At 43.6% G+C, this 16,918-nt stretch overlaps 1 protein-coding gene across 5 annotated transcripts in view; it reads left to right on the top strand.

Annotated features, from left to right (window-relative positions):
* Window positions 1–4,499: 4,499 nt before the first annotated feature.
* Window positions 4,500–16,918, top strand: part of PLB1 (phospholipase B1) — an 86,917-nt gene continuing 74,498 nt past the window's right edge. For 2 of the 5 annotated variants that reach the window (XM_009475089.2, XM_087775179.1), the window contains exons 1-6: window positions 6,307–6,366; window positions 12,519–12,556; window positions 13,707–13,770; window positions 14,244–14,302; window positions 15,775–15,815; window positions 16,686–16,729. In XM_009475089.2, the coding sequence (XP_009473364.2) occupies window positions 13,743–13,770; window positions 14,244–14,302; window positions 15,775–15,815; window positions 16,686–16,729 (172 nt within the window). In that variant the 5' untranslated portion in view covers window positions 6,307–6,366; window positions 12,519–12,556; window positions 13,707–13,742. Of the gene's footprint in view, window positions 4,608–6,306; window positions 6,496–12,518; window positions 12,557–13,706; window positions 13,771–14,243; window positions 14,303–15,774; window positions 15,816–16,685; window positions 16,730–16,918 lie in introns of those variants that run through there. The other 3 variants (XM_087775177.1, XM_087775175.1, XM_087775178.1) reach the window with 3 other exon arrangements.

Here is a 16,918-nt window from a genome sequence, read left to right as displayed (position 1 = left end):
GGCCTTTGTGGAATGGGGATGTCCAAAGTTGTTTAGGTGCTTGGTGCAAACCAGGTTTAAGGGGTGGGACTCTTAACAGCAGCTGTGAGACCAGCCAGACCATGAAGGTCCTCAGGAGCCGCAGAAAGCAGTAATACGTGAGCAGCCTTGCCATACTATTCATAAGGTCAGGTTGACCTGGGGGAAGAATGGGCAAAAAGGAAGCTCCATCTCCAACCTTTATTTTCTCCTTTGCTTGCTGTACAAACAACCCTGTGGAAGCTGGCTCCAGTAGGTGTGGTCTGTGTATGCACTCCTGGGTGTGCCACTTCGTTGTGTGAAAAGGACCATTCCTCACCTCAAAGCAAGTTTCCAGGTTGTCACTGACACATCAAAACTCATGACCCCTCCCATCCCCCACCTGCATATCTTCCCTCTTACCGAAGAAAAACAGAGATGCCTGTCGAGGTGAAACCCAAACTAGTCTTGGGTTTGGTGTCTGTCTTTGTTCCACACTGATCTGGGACTTCTCTGTGTATCTTTCTTCTGAGCTGCCAGGGAAAACTGGTACATGATAATTGCTGCTGGCTAGAACAGCCCCCTGCGTTCAGGGCAGCCATCCTCACTCTCCTGCCCTTTCCTGGAGAAAGCTCCCCCAGTGCATCCAGCTTTCCTCAGGGTTTCCTAGGCTTCCTGTTGGGCTGGCTGGTCTGCTCTAAACGCCATCTTTCTGAAAGCGCTGGTGCCCCAAATTTGGCACTACGTTTAGCACCAGGGAGCACTCTTTTGGGATAAATCATAATAATGACCTTCTGTGACATAATTATGACACTCCATTAACATATCCCAAAAGAAATGTTTGTTTTTATTGCAACAGCAGCATACCGTTGACTCATTATACGATCCACTCTAATTCCTCCAAATCCTTTTGTGTAGTACTGCTGCTTAACCAATTATTCCAAGTTGTTCATTTGTGCGCTTAATATCTCCTTCCCAGTCGTAATACTTTGCTGTGTTTTTATTGAATTTTATCCAGTTGTTTCTGAGCAGCTTTTGCAATTTATTGAGATCACTTGAAATAATAATGTGTAGATTAATTGTTCAGAAAATCCTATGCACAGGCCCATGCCTGCACCCATAGCTGGTTCCAGAGCCCAGCCTTTCCGTCTTAAAAACACAGGCCTCTAGCACTTGATGGCATTCGTGCAACATTCAGCTGAAATGTCAGGATGAAGCCTGGCAAAGCTGTGAATTTTGGAAGGCTCTTTCAATGGAAATATGGAATAAGAGCATCTGTTCAGCTGGCAGTGGCTTTTGGTCTCTGATCATCTAGCGTTGGCTCGAATCACTGATATTTTCTATATTATTACTGGTCTTTAAAGCGTTCAGTCGCTGAAAATAGGCAAGCTTGAAATTGGCTTCTGACTGTAAGGGAGGAGATGGAGCTACTGTTGCGTGGTTGTACACCTGGACAACCACAGGTCTCACCAAGAATCCCCTGGCCTGGGCTTCTCATCCCAAGGACTGGAGCTACAGCTCCACTGCCATTACATTTTTTCCCCACTCTCAGCCGAAGGGTCCAGATACACGTTGTGTTCGGGAGTGAAAATGTAGGAATTTGGTGTCCCCTCGTGGCAACTGTGAGAGTTACAGTTGAGAAGCAAGCGTGACCCTCCGAACGCAAATTGTCATTTAGGTCAACTGGCCGTGTGTTCCAGGCAGAGCAGTGATATTCCTTTCCGCCCTGCACTGTAAATATTTCTAGTCCAGTCTGGCTTCTATAGTTTCTGTATGCTCACCCCTCCTATTTATTTTATGCCTGGTTATCCGCTCCCCTTTCTGGAGTGCTGACTTATGTGTGACTTTGGGTTTAGGATTGACTTGGTGGTGTTTGCTTGTTGTTCCCCTGCGATTTCTTTGCCTCACAAAAGGAAATTTAGCTTCTGTAAGTACTTCTTCACAGTTAGCAAAGGCAGCAGCTGCTTGCCCTTGCATGGTCCTTTAGTAAAATAAGTGTGCTTGTGTCCAAAGGCCTTTTAACCCACTTCTCTAAGCAGTGAATCTATTACCCTCAGGCTTGCCCCAATGTGGTTCCACTTACCGGGTGAAAGAACTGGTGAGCAAGAAGACACAGAGCACCTGGATGGCCCGTGTTTGGCTCTTTTAGCCACAAAACAGGTGAGAGCAGCTCAGAGCATTGCATAGATGGTGAACGCTACAGTGGGAGGACGTGCTTGCCACAATTTGCGGTGTGTAAAGTATGTAAAGGGAGCATGCTGAGCCATAAGCTCCTGGCTCCAGGTGCTTCTGCTGGATATGGATGAAAACTGATCAACCTCAAGGACCTTGGAGTGTAAAGGTCTGTAAGTGTTTGGTGCAACTGCAGCCAGAAGAGTCAAATGGCTCATCCCTTATGAGGAAAAGCATCCTTACCCCCTCTCCCCGTCTCATTCACTATGCTACCACTTGGTACTTCTCTTTTTCAAGGGCAGCACAAGCATTAATGATGCAAAAGGAATACAGCACAACTGGGGCTGGCTCACTGAGGTCAAAGGGATACGTTTTCTGACATGTGGAGGCAGGCTGAGAAACAAATTTCTGTGGGGGAGTCAGGTAAACAGAAGGTTTTTGGGATGTGGGTAGATGGACTAGCAAGTCTGGGACACCGTGGCACCTAGACAGGCTGACCCCACGGAGTCTGTGTTGTACCTTCATGTGGGAAGAGCTTCAGAGAGCACAGGAGAGTCAGGAGCATCCCACATGGTCGCTGCAATTACAGCGCTGGCTGAACACAGAGCCCCTTTGTGGCATGAATACAAACAGCAAAAAGCTGCCACTGCTTTGGGAATTCTATAACTTAATGGAAAAAAATGGGAGAAAGGGAATACTAGTGCTTCTGTTTTACAGAGAACCACAGTGCTTTGAGACTTGGGCTTCAATTCATAGAGGTATTTATTTAGGTGCTTGATTTCCATGCAAAGCTTTGAGAATTACATACTTTGGATGTAAACATCAATGAACTCACCCAGAGACTCACAGGAAGAGAGCATATATTTTCTGGTCCCTACTGTAAAACGCCATCACTGTCTATCAGAGGCAGACAGACTGCTTCCCTTTGCTATCTGCCTTCCTGCCAGCGCTGCTCTCTCAAGGCTGTGGTAGCGCTGGCGGACTCTCCCAAGACTGTGGCTGTAACCAGGGCTCTGCAGAAATGAGCATTATCTCCTGATCTGACAACTGAGGGGCCAGCTGAAGATGGGGCCATGGGAAGTATCTGGTCCCCAGCTTCTTGCTGCTTACAGACTCAATCAAATCCTCAGGCTACAGAAAAATCAGTAGAGAGTCTTTAGCAGAGGCTCTTTAAATCTTGACGTCTGCTGTTCTCTGGGTGTTCAGAGCCCTCAGCTGGCTTGAGCGGGCCTACAGAAGGGCAATGACTAGCAGGACACCCCCCCCTTCCTTCCCACAGCCCCGGGGCTCTTGCCCCTGTGGAGCAGGGAGCATTTCAGGCTATGGCATGGTCTGCAGCTCACCTATGTCAAAGGCCCAGAAGCTGCTAGAAAAGGCAGTGAGGAGCAGTTCCAGCTTTTGCTGTGAGGGTACACCACATTTTTGTGACAGGTGATGGGGCATGAGGGACCTGTGCCAGCTGTACAAGCTGCAAAGGCAGCACAGCCTGCAGAGATGGACTTTGTGCTTTACTTCTTTGGTGCCAGCCTCAGGTCTGTGGCTAAAGGGCTTGTGCCCTTGCCAAACAACCAAACAATCTGTGTGGGAGGTTTTGCCCTCCTGCAGGCACAAGGAAGAAATTTTGAGTTTCATTCACTTACTAACATTGGATCTGAAGTTTCATTGTAATATTGTTGCCTTCAGCTACTGCTGGGTGTTTGCAGGAGGCTGCTGCTTCATGGCTCATCCAAAATGTGGATATAACTTCAGCGGTGACCTTGTTTATTTACTTATTTGTCACCACGGCTCAGGTCTCTATAGCAGCTCTGCCAATCCCGAATATCCAGCTGAAGAGTCCAGTGCTCCAGTCACGCACTGAGCTTAGAAAAATTTACTTTAAAGAAGTGCATTTGAGACTTTGTGTTCGCATTTGTTTTTACAGGTATTTCTTTTTGAAAGCCATTCTAGAAACAATTCAGATCCTCCTCGTCTGCAACTCCAGAAGCTTGGGTTTTTTTTAAGGGAGGCACCAAGTATTACAAGGCCTTTTGCTCACTTCCAGTAGCCTGACCATATGCAGAGTGGTGCTTTCCGACTCCTGCCCGAAAAGGGTAAATTAACGCTTGGTGTCTTCTTTACCTTTGAGTATTTGCGTTCTCTCCAGCAGGTGGTAGCAGCCTCCTTTAAGCTGCGCAGCTCTCCTGCCTGCTGCTGCAGAGTTGCTGCCCTGTGATTCGTGTCCCTGGCTGCCCTTGGCCTCACTTCATCTCCTCACTCTCGGCTGCACGCCTGAACTCTCCTGTGGAGGAAGACCTGCTCTTTCGGTCCAGAGCGTGCACTAAATTTACCAGCAACAGGAGGTGATGAGACAACATCATGAGGAAACTTGAAATGTCTCACTGTTGCATATGATTTACTCCTAACGGCTTCACGGCACTATCATGTTCTACCTGTTACAGGTGGGGGTCTCATAGATGGAACGATTCAGGGATATGCTTGCTAAATATAAAATTCAAGCTGTAAGGCCTTGTCTAGGCAGTAGGATTAGCTGAAGCACTGGCAAGTCACAGACAGGCTGTATCTTCAAATGAAATGGAGAATCAGTCTGCTTTGTATTTCCACAACAAGTCTTCTGCTATGTCAGTGTAATATGATAGTTTTGTGGATGCAATTGCATTATCCTCTGATATATGGCCTCTGCTTGTTAGCAGCTGAACGAGCAACTTCCCTAACTTAGTAAAAGGTTGTGCTTATGGTGACAAACACCTTGGGTTTAATTATGAGTGGTTGAGTGCTATGGTTTTTTGTGTCTGGTTGTTTTTGTTTGGTTTTTTTTTTTCTTTTAACATGCAGCCATAGATTAATTATTTGTAATTTAAAACACTGGTCCTATAGGTGAGGACCTAGATATGTTGTCAGGGTTTCCGGTTTTCAATATTCTGTATAAGTAAAAGGAATGCAGGAGAGCGCTCTGTTTATGTGAGCAGATAAGGAAAAATTTAAAGACAAGCTAGAAAAATCCCTTGGCTTTCCCAGCTATAGCTCTCATACCAGGTATGAGAGGTGAAGCTCTAGGTATATTATAAGCCACCTAAAAATGTAGCAATGGGCCAAGAAGTTTGGCTAATATGTTTCAGTGCATAACATTTGAGCATCTGTTTGGGTGTTGCTTACTTTAAAGCTGTAACTGGGACCTGACTTTTGTTTTTGTGGTGTTTGCACTGTTGAGCCTAGACATGTGAAACAGGTCCTTTGCTTGAGAGCATACCAAGGCACAAAACTTCTGCTCTTTACCACCAACTGCCACACAAAGCTCTTCTGTGCCAGTTGTGTTATGAGCCTTCTCCATCCAGGGCAGGTGACGAGAAGACTCACACAATTCAGGCAGGGTTAGCTACAAGGCCCACCTAGCTCCTTGTCCCACCTGAGCAGCAGCAGGCACTTTAGAGCAGACACAAGATGTCCTGTGTTCATCAGTAGGTAATTAGCTACATGGCTGCAGTTCCCTAGGATATTCCTAAGTACCATCAGCTGAGGGCTGGCTCATGGTTTGGAGCTCTCCATGTCTTCTGTAGCTGCATCTAGCTTTGCCCTTGCAGTAATGCAAAAGCTTTAATTTGTCTCTGACACCATCTATATCTAAGAGAAAATTGTCTCTTCTCCCTTTTGCAAACTTCTTTGATCTTTGCTGCCACTTGCTATTTGCTATTGAATCTAGGAGCCATTTTGATGCTTGGGTGGTGGGAAGGAGTGCTTACAGAAGATTTACAAGCCTTGCAGTTAATGCTGTTTCCCTTCTGGAGGATGTCATAGTGTCTAAAGGATAAACTCTTACTCTTGGAGCAGTGGTTTATGGCAAATGTATGAATTAATGCTATCTTCCTTTCTGTGTTTTGCTTGGTGTACATTGAGGAAGAGACTTTCTGGGATTTAAAACACTTCCAGCTCATTAAGAAGTCTGTTTCTCAGACTTGTTGATAATCAGAGCTTTCTGTTGAGGAGTGAAGCAGCCACAAACCCTTGGATGTAATGACAAAACCCACCAAAGGTAACTCCCATCCACGCTGAGACTGTGCAATGCCACCTTGACTGACAGGTGATAATGGCCCCGACCAGCCTCACCTGGGGCCTCCCTCATCCTGCCCATGTGCCTGGGAGCTTCACTTCAGCTCAGCCCAGGCAGGGGAGCTGCTGGCTGGTGAGGTGCCCTGACAGTGAGTAAGCTTCTAATTTTTTATTACCTTACTGGTCAAAAGAGCCTGGGTGTCAAACCGTGTTTCAGGTTGTGAGACCCCTAAGTGGAATGAGCTCGTCCATCTCAGACTTGAACATATTGCTGTGCCTGAGGTGAGCAGCCCCTTGCCCTGGTGAGGTCTATGGTATGTTTGTGCTGGGATGAGGTTGGAGACTCAGGGGGTGGAGGAACATTTTCCCCTGTCTATGCAGATTCCTCCTTGCATGTCACTCTGAATAATACCTATTCATGTTCAGAATTAATATTACATTCCTGGTTTTTAAAAAGTGAAGTGGGCATAAGATCTACCTCCAATGTGTTCCTTCAAAGAATGTTAAATTTCAGTCATGAAACAACAGAAAGCCAAAATATATAGCCCTTTGAGGGATGGGTTAGGCTGCCTGAGATGGGTGTATCAGTGGCTTATTTAAGCATTTAAAGCTAGTCACTTAAGCAGTCTCTTATTATGCATGTAGGAGCTCTATCTGGGTGTCAATGGGCTTGGAAGAGACCAGAGGGCAGTCTGGTGTTTTGTGCGAGGACAGCAAGCTGCTCTTCAGAGGCTTGATCCTGACCCTGTAATTGAGGCGTAGCGGAGTCTCGCTGGGGAGTGTAGTATCACAGTCAAACTGGCATTTCTGCACGCTCTTTGAATCTGCAGAAGTGACTGGGCCACTGCGATAGTGTCGTAGCAAGGGATTTGGGAGACGTGGGCAGAATGAGGGTGGAGTTACTGATCCTGGTTGTCCACCAGTGCTCTGTCTTGGCCAATACCAGTGAGGCATACCCCAGTAGAAGGAAAATTCTCCAGAAGGAGAACTGCCATGGGCTGAAGCTGTAGAGGTGGTCTTTAACATGCCTGCTGCTGAGACTGGTGGTACTCAAGGGTTCACATTGCTTCCCTCAGCGATTCTCTGCTTCTCTCACTATCAAGGAACTTTATGGTTTCAGGTGACACAGGAGAGGTGACACATCCCTTACGTTGTCTCACTGTAGGACAGGGCTTCACAGCACAAGGCAGAGCCGTGCTGCCCTACACCACAGCTTGCTGCTGCTCTGGGTGGAGGCTTGCTCTCCTTGCTCCGATCATGACCCTTCCATGCTCTTCTGCACCCTGTCTGATGTTCTTCACGCCTCTCTGGCAGCCAGTTAAGCTTGGGTTTTTGGAGTTTCAGTGAATCAAATCAGCTTGGGGAAGGAGCTGGTGGTTCTGGAGCTAGTGGAAGAGAGACAGGCACAGCATGAGGCTGGTTGAAGGCAAGGAAAGAGCAGAGGCAGGGAAGGAGACAAGAGGGAGAGCACAACCTTCCTCTTTGGGGGGGTGTGGGCTGTTACGTGGGGCTCAGTTGCCCTTGTTGCCTCAGGAACAGAGGCTCTTTCCCTGCCTGGTAATGACAGGCTAATGCCAAATTAATGTGTTATGTATTGCCTGGAAGAGCCTTGACCCTGCTGGAAGCTGACTCACGTGATCTAGGTTCTCATATTTGCTGAGAGTCCCCCTGAAAAGTGGCCAGCTGTCTCTGAACAAATGAGAGAAGCTGTGCCACTTCTGTACTCCTTTGACCCTTGGATGGGGCAATTTAAAAACTGGGGTTGCATGTGTCTTTGAAATAAGATACTGTTGTCGCTTTGCTTTCCAAAGGTAGAGGCTAATAAATTTTATGGCTGCTCAGTTATCAACTTGTTAAAATATAAAGGAGGACAAAGAAGAGAACTTCTCTCTTCACAGCCTTAACGTCTAACAGACAGCACGTCAGGATTATCAATTCATAGAGGCACCTATCATGAAGCTAGTGTTAGGCCTGTTGTTCCTTTGGTTGTTCTCCTCAGAAGGTAAGTTTTGAAAGGCCCTTTGAAAATTTGAGTTATGCAGCATTTAGGAACCTATATTTTTAGTTGTTGCAAGGTGGGTGTATAGCAGGAGTCTTAGAAGCAGGATGAAGAAAATCTGAGAGTGAAACTGTGATCTTGCATGTAATTTTGGGTATGTTTGATCATTTTCGATAAAGGTACACGCATTGGTTTGCACTGTTCTGGGGATGGACTGCATATTAGGCAGGCGCTAAGGCTTTCTGATGAGAAAAACATCATCAAATAATTAGACTAGCAGTGAGATCTGTCCCCAAATGGTGCAGAAATAGAAGCAAGGGACAGAGGTTTTCTCTGAATTCATACCTATGATCATCTTCTTTTCAGTGATAGAATATTGTGTGAATGGGTTAGGCAGCATCCTGGCGCTCAGGGCATCATTGTTCAGATTTCTGCAAATTTCAGGGTCGGGGGGGAGCTTTTGTTCCCTGTACTGGGTCTGTGGAGTCCACATTTGGTGCCAGATGCCAGTTTTGTAGGTGCTCTAGGACTAAAAATGCTGTGTGTGTTTTGGCCTTATTGGTTCTGTGCTTCAGCTCTCTGCCTGTAAGAAAGTAACAATAAACAGTAATAGTGCTTTACCTTACCACTAGGCTGTGAGGATAAATATCTTCAGAGGATTATAAGGTGCTCTGATAAATAACTAACTGTTAGGAGGTTTTGATTCCTAAAATAAACAGAAGAAATGATCACATTTGAGCTTTTTAATTTAGGGGAAAAGATGCATGGTGACTGCAGTTCCTGTGAAAGTTTGATTCAGGGAAAAATGTTGATTGATAGCAGCCTGTAAGAATTATTAGCTGAAAGAAGTTAAGTATAAGAGCAAGGGAGGAAGGAGTAGAATCTTTCTTCCAAATTTTGGGAAAATTGTCAGAAAAATACTTTTATTTTTTTGGTGATGTTAAGAAAATTAAAAATACAAACGAGATTTATTAAATGGTACAGTAAGGGAGGAACTATAATATCAGGAACAGCAGGAGTTAAAAAAATCATCCTATGGAAAGCATAAATCCAAAGCAAACTGAGAAAACTGAAGAGGTTAAAATTTAATCAGCCAAGACAAAAATGAATCCAAGAGGAAACAATGAATCTTTGTTGAAGGAATAAAAACTAATAAATCCTTTTTCAAAAACATCTGAAACAGAGAGTCTGTAGGGCTGACTGACATATAGAAGAAAGCTGAAGACCAACAGAAGAACGAAATTAATTTTTTCTTTCTTTGGTGTCCTCTGCACAAGAGCTTAAAAAAGGCCTTGCACTCAGAGCCTTTCAGCATAGGGGACAAGCAGGGGAATGGTCAAATCCTTAAACAAATTGATAACAAATAGTAAAAGAACTGCCAGGATTAGATGATATCCATGCAAGGGAGTGAGCCAAGCAGAAATATGAACATGTCCATTATATTAACTGTGGTGCAAACTATTTCTTGAATCAGTATTGGCGTCGGGAATGGAAGATGGCAAATGTGAAACCAGTTTTTATAATGGGCTCCATTTTAGGAGGATCTAGGGAACTGCAGTGGCAGCTGTACAAAAGCAGTAGAGTTGTCTTCTGCACTAGGCAAATTGGTGATAGCAGCATAAAGAACAGAGTGAACTGACTTGGGGTAAATATGATTTAAGAGGGGAGCTTCCCTGTGGAACTGATGGACAAAATGCATGAGAATGGGCATGTGCCTATGGAATGATTATTCAGCTTGGGTGTATTTGGATTTCCACAAATTATTTGAGCAAGAGCTCCTAATGAAGCTAACTGTCACAGTATAAGGGTGAGGGCACCTTTGTGGGCCCCTGGTTAAAAGCTGGGGACTGAAGAATCAGACTGCAAATTTTCAAACTGTGAGAAGAGGGGAGAGTGAACCTGCAGAGGCTCATATTGATCTGTGTTGGGATGTGGGCTCTCCACGTATTCAGAAGTGAACTGGGTAAGGGACCGTGCTAGCTTGCTGATGCAAAACTATCCAGGATGCTCAGAATGAAAACTTAAAAGTAATATATATGGGGAAAACTTACTCTAGCTATGTGTACACGATGGTGAACTCTAAATTAGATACTGCTTGGTCACAGAACATAGCTGTCTGAAGACATCAGCTCAATGTTAGCAACAGTCAGAGACACAAACAGTTTCAGGAGTCAGGGAGAGAACAGCATAGAAAACACATTGCTGCTGCTGTGTATAGGTCCATAGTTCACCAGCATCTTGATAGTTGTCTAAACTTTTCATCTCAAAAAAGATGTGGAAAAACCTAGGAGGAGGATAAAGGGGAAGAGTGCTCAGACTTATGAAACAGCATCCACATGGGATCAAATAGACTGACTTTTCGGCCTGGATGGATAGGTATATGATAAAGACATACAGACATATGCCAAATGGTAAATTTTGTGGAAACAGGGGAATGACTACTACAACAAGGAAACAGATCAAATTATTAATCAATGAGAAAGTACTTTTTTTTCAACGTGTAAATAAATGATGAAGCACCTTTGCCACAGGACTTGGGGGGAAGCCAAAAGTGTGGAAGAGTTAGAAAAACAAATAGGCAAATTCATGGAAGAAAAGTCTCGAGGAGTTCTTCAACACTAAGTAATTACTTGCTCAGGGAGACTAATAGCACAGATAGCTGGGAGAATAGAGCATGGAAGTAAAACTGTATTTTCCTTATTCTTTCCCTAAGCATCTGCATTTGGATGTTGTCAGAGGCAGAATCCCAGATTAGATGGACCTTCAGTCTGATATAGTACAGCTGTTCTTAAATCTTTGAAATATCAAGAGATCTTTCCCTGCCCCGCCCTGACTCCTCCAGTCCTGGAAACTGGGATTGGACCCTCTTTTTTTCCTCAGTGTAACCTGTGGATCTTTTCTCAAATATAGTTGAAATTAGTGTTAAAATTCTCAAAGATACTGAGTTTCTGCAATAGATTTGCATGATGCAGATGAGTCCCTTATTGTGCATGCCTCCAGTATCTCAAACAACAGAGCTGGGGTTCTGGTTATTGTCCCGAGTAAAGCATCATCCAAAAACACTGATTGAACAAGCACAAATTTTAAATAAAATGTCACACAACAGCCAGGCAGCAACTGTCTCAACTTTCTACCAAGTACAGTAAAAATAATATAAATTTGCAAATAGCTCATGGCTGAAACCCAAGTGGGGGGAAAAAAAACCCACAAAACATATGGAAGTTGTTGACAGTTATTGATGATGGTCACATCGTGTGGCTCATGGGAGAGACTGAGGTGGTCATGGGGAACAGTAGTGGCTTTCTGCCACTGTGCTGGCCTCTGTGTGCACTGGTGCCCATGTCCACAGGGGCTGCGCCTGCACATCACCTCCTTGCAGCAAAAGCACTGCCAGCTGCCCTACACCCAAGTGTATCTCACCTGCTGGGCTGAGCTGGCTCTGCATTTACTCTGTCTTTGACGTGGAAAGAAAGGTCTACAAGCAGAAGTATGCAGCAGGACTAAGCATTCTAGAAGTAGCTCCTGGATGTTAAAGGACAATTACTCTAAGCACAGCAAGGCTCGTTATGAGACTTGCTGGATGCTGATGGCTTCAGTGTGGCAAACAGGAGCAGCTGCGAGTATGCTTTGAAGTTCAGCTGAGGATCCAGACTCAGACTTTGTGGCTACCTTTGTGGAGATTTTAGGATAAACCAAACTCTATGTATATAAATTCAAGTGAAGAGAATAATGTTTACTGAAATAGCTACAGGCCTGATTTCTGGCTCCACAGGCTATTTCATCTGTCAGCACTCTTTACTAAAAGAAATTGCAGCTGTTTCTGTATCACTATGGCAAACTCACAACAGTGTGATGTTGCTCTCTGGCTGTGGAAGATGCAGATTAATGTGAATTGCTCCTTTCTAAGGAGTGCCACCTTGTACATGTTCAAGTTACTCTAAATTTGGACAGATTAAGACTATAGCGATATATGAAACGTGCTGAAGAGGAAAACGGGTAGAAAAGGCTTGTGGAGGATGAGATTGGTTGAGGAGATCCACAAGCAGTCCATCACCTGTGTTTATGAATTCATTGTATTCCACTAATTTCAACAGCTCTCATCTGCTTATAATAACTAAAAGCTTATTCTAGTACAGCAAAAAATAAGAAAATATATCTGGTTGTTGGGAGGAGCCTCACCTTTGGAAAGTAGGGCAGAGGAGAAAGGTTGCAGGATTCTGTGTTTTTAGGTATATTAAGTCTTCTGAAGTGTTTTTCTAAGGTTAAAAAAAAAAAAAGCACAATTCATTCTCTTAATGTTTTTAAGGTAATGCAGATCATCTGGAAGAACAGGGGAAACTAAAGGTAAAGTATGAATACAGCTTTATCTTTTTTTTCCTTTTTTCAATACCTATCATCACTTCTCTGGCTGTTGCTTCTTCTGAGGCAGGCAGAAGAATTAAAAATACAGCTTGGTGCTCTAAACTGTTCGATTCTGCAAAGAATAAATGCAAAGCAAATGACTCAGCAATGTGATGTTGCAGCTGCAAGATTACAGTACCTACTCAGGAAATAAAGGTTTCTCCGAACAACGTTTGTTATTAGGTTGCATATCCTGTACATAGAGCAATTGTGGTTAGCGCTTGTTCCTAGATGCTCTGTTGCTCTTTTAGAAACACAAGATTGAACTCTTCCTTGCAAAATGTGCACCATTAAAGTCCTCCAACTGGGGACTAGGGGGTGCATGGGGACTGTGGTGGCCCTTGTTGCAATATAGATTTCACCCTTGCTTAGTAGTGATGATCAGCTAGCCAAACATGGTCGTAGTGATGAGGGAAGGCCTAGCCAAGTCACCCCGGGGGGTTGTCTTTCATCTCTCTTTAAAGTACTAGATGTTGGGCCACACCTACAGTCTGGATGTAGAAGGGCATTAAATAATGTTCCTAGCTGTCTCTCATGCTGAGTGAATAACATCACTCACATCCTTGCCCCAAATGCAACTCTTTTTTTTTTTCCCCTCTTCAGTGCTTTCTATGATCACCTGGGAATTTTGCCAGTTGCCAAGGACCCAGAACTGGTTCATTCTACCTTTCCTGTTGCATGTTGGAGGTGTAGCTTTTTGTTGTGTCTGTTGGGTGGGTGCCCCTTGGCATGTGAAGATGCATGCAGTAGCTGTCTTTACGACCTCTTCCAGATTAAGCACTCACTGTTTGCAGCAATGGGTGCAACAGGTTGCGTTCAGCACATTTCATTGTTTGCTTAGGCCCAGTTCTGTGGCAGTCAGTAAGAAAACTGAGCAAAAAGTGTCAGGTTTTGGAAGAATGGATTTGAAAATGCAGCTGTCCAAATCTGTGTTCCTGGGTATTTTTAGCAGAGGTGTAATTTTTATTTAAAAATGCTGTCACATGAGTAAGAGCTTGGTACTGTGTGAGAATGGAGCCCATAGGACCCCTCCTTCCACAAATTTCCTTGCTAGATCTAAGCAACCAACCATATTTGTTTGTTTATGTCAAAGACTCTAGGAAGCTTGCAGTTTTCATGTGAGCAGGCGATGTTACCTGAGACCCCTTCCTCTTCAGGTTTGTGTTTGATATTATTCTTGTAGAGGCTTTCTCTCCCAAGATTATTTGAGAATGGGCGGGGGGAAAAATCAGCTCTTTGAGGGGATGCATATGTGTGGGATGTGACTAAGTGGAGGTAGGCTCTACAAACTCCTCAGTTTTTTGTCCTCTTCATAATTACTTTTCTACCTTAGTTTCTCCAGCTGCTAATTGAGGATGCCGCTATTACGTAAATCAATCACAGCAGTGTTTTCTGGTCTCTTCTTGCTTGATGGTTGAGCATTTCAGTGCACCTAAGCACTCAAAGTATTTACTGAACACCTGAGTAAGTTTCTCATCCTCTGTGACTGATTTAAAACCACCAGTCAAAACGATGAGTATAGACTTCTTATGTTTTAGTCAATTTTGTTATGTTTTAGTATACTGGTGAATGTAATTTTCTTTCAAGGTTGCTGCTCTTTTTTAACCTGGAGTCTTTCACTTTTCTCCAGTTCATGCTCTGAGGCCAGCTGACATTAAAACAGTCACTGCAATAGGAAGTTTGCAAAGAGTAAGTACAAGCGGGAAGTGTGCTGAATGTGACCCATTTCCTCCGTTGTGATGATGAAGTGAGCTGATGATGTAGTTTGGGGTCCCAGTTAGGGCGTTCAGGACTTGAATCTTTCCGCAAGCATCAAAGGCTTCTGGTAAAAAATGACTGGAAATATCTGCTGTTCAGTGTTCCAGTATACCCTAAGTCTAAAAATACCCACCTAACTTCGTGCAGGAGGAAATGTGATCACAGTGCTCTTGCAGAGAACCATGATATTTGATTACAGTGCTTGGATTTTCCTAACAATGAGCATAACGGATCGAATAACTGGAAGAAGCAGCTGGGAAAATTCAAACTGGAAAAAAATTTTGGTGATCACCATTAGAACAAATTATTGTGAAATGCAGTGGATTTTCCACCCTGTTGAAGTGTTTTCTGTAGAGACTGGTTTCCTATCTGGAAGGTAGAAGCTTTAGAAGAATCCCAAAGATATAATTCTGATGTATAAATCACTGGGTAAAGTTCTTCTGCCTGTTCTAATACAGTCAGATTTGCATGATCTTTACTTATCTTAATAATTGGAAGTGAATATCTGAAATAGATTTGAGGTCCAATTAAAAGCATTTAACCACAATTCTCAAGCTTTGAGGAAGTGTAGAAATGGATGTTGGGCAAAAACTGGTAGCCATTGCAGGGGCTACAACTGCGAAGAAACGGGGGAGATTCTCCCTTGTCATAAAACAACTTTCAAATTTGAGATAGTATTTGTCAAGACATCATACTTTTCCTTGGGGTGAAAGCTTTCCGTTAGAAAATCAGCACTCCTGGACTCCTTGTGAGTACTTCCCTCTTTGGAAGAAAATAATTGTCTTAAATGCAAAGGTGCTTCGCCCATATCAGATGCATGGCCCCTTAGAGCAAGTCTTTTTCGTGCTAATGTCTTTGTTGCTCGTGGATGGTGCCACAGAAAAACATAAATGATCTTCTTTTAAGTAATGTCTGCTTTCCTAGAGCAAACATCTCTGTTGCTGTCTCCTCCTCAGACTCTCTGAAATCAATGAAGTTCCTCTGTTTATGTTAAGGGTGTTTTTAGCAGACACCGTACTGGGTGAGTGCCATCCATGTAAATTATCTAAATGACTTCAGGTCATGTCCCTTGTTGAAAAGGAGTAGATCCAGACAAATTTGGTTTAGAACAGCATTTCATTTGACTGAATTTGAGTTCAACATGTCAAATTTTATTTTCAGCCATATGTAATAAATTCATTATTGAAATCAGTAACTAAGAAAGGATTACCAGACTATGAAAATACGCTGTAATAAGGAAGCTCTGAAAAATAATTAAAATCTGTGAGTAACTACAAAACAATGGAGAAGAGTATGTAGAAAACAATGCTATCTATAACGAGCGGAATACAGTAGGGGAACAGCGTATGTAGAGCTAGTTTACCCTTTGCTTAATGCTATTTTTATTGCTTGCTTGTTCACAGACACCAGGATCCAGTGTACCTCATGAAGATTTAATCCAAAGGTAATGATGAATTGTTAGCATTGATAAGTGTCATAATACTAATTTATACAGTATCACAGTGCAGGAATTAGGTCCAAGCCATTCTTACTATTGTTTTCTAGAGAGGAGGAGAAAGCCTACATAAAATATAAAGGATTTTGAGACACTGGATTCTTCCCAATCCTTAGTTAACAGACATTCTTTGTACTTATGCAAGATATAGAACTACCTTACGGCTGCAATAACCTTGATTAAGAATCATTGCTACATGATGAATCCTAGGTAGTAAATATCATCATCTACTAGTTAGACACCAGAAAGCGGGGATTTATCAAAGCAAAGAACGAACTCAGGAGTCATGATGCCCTGTCTTCTGCTTGAATGATTCCCAGTGCTTCATGGACAAGCCTTACCCCATTTTCTTTTTTCATGCCCCCTTAGCAGATCTAAATCAGTGAGTGAACATATGGCTTAACTTTGTAGCTCTTTAGAGTCATAACATTCTGGATGAGGATTTGGCCCTGCACAGACAAACTTTAAAAGACTAATTTTTTTAAATGGTTGTACAAACATCTGTGTCCACTTGTATGTGGGTGCACACAGAGAGGTCCCTGCATTACTTGTACGTACGCATAAGCAAAATTACTGCAACATGCAGAGTGTACAGAGACACAAAAAATTGAGATCTAAGACTGCGTTCTTACTCAGCAGTGGCTGATGACATGATGGTTTTGGGGAAAGAAAGGCCCCATTCTTAATTTCAGCAGCTGCCATGAATACGCACTCTGAGCTGTAGCATAGCTAATAAGAAATTGAGGCTGTGCTGTAATATAATTTTTCTTTGAGAAACGGAATAACAGCAACTTCCTGTTTTCTCTTCCCTTGCTGTAGCACAGGAAAGAGCCTCCCTGAAGTAAGCGTGGAAACTTTAGCAGGTGCGTCTTGCTGTCACACTGAAACTCAAGCAAATTGATTGAACAGCAGGCTGGCAGGAGCTCCAGGGCTTTGCTGGGCTGCAGAGCAGGTGCAGGACAAGCACACTGCAGGGGTGTAAGGGAAGCCTGAGGGATGGTGTACTCAAGGAACATGAGTACAGCCAGTCTGGGTTATCTGTGCTGGGTTTA

The sequence above is a fragment of the Nipponia nippon genome, unplaced genomic scaffold (assembly GCF_047370975.1).
Source record: "Nipponia nippon isolate SJK-2023a ecotype South Korea unplaced genomic scaffold, ASM4737097v1 scaffold_4, whole genome shotgun sequence".
NCBI classification, from domain to species: Eukaryota; Metazoa; Chordata; class Aves; order Pelecaniformes; family Threskiornithidae; genus Nipponia; species Nipponia nippon.
Note: the sequence above shows the minus strand (reverse complement) of the source record. Positions and strands in the feature narration are given on the sequence as shown.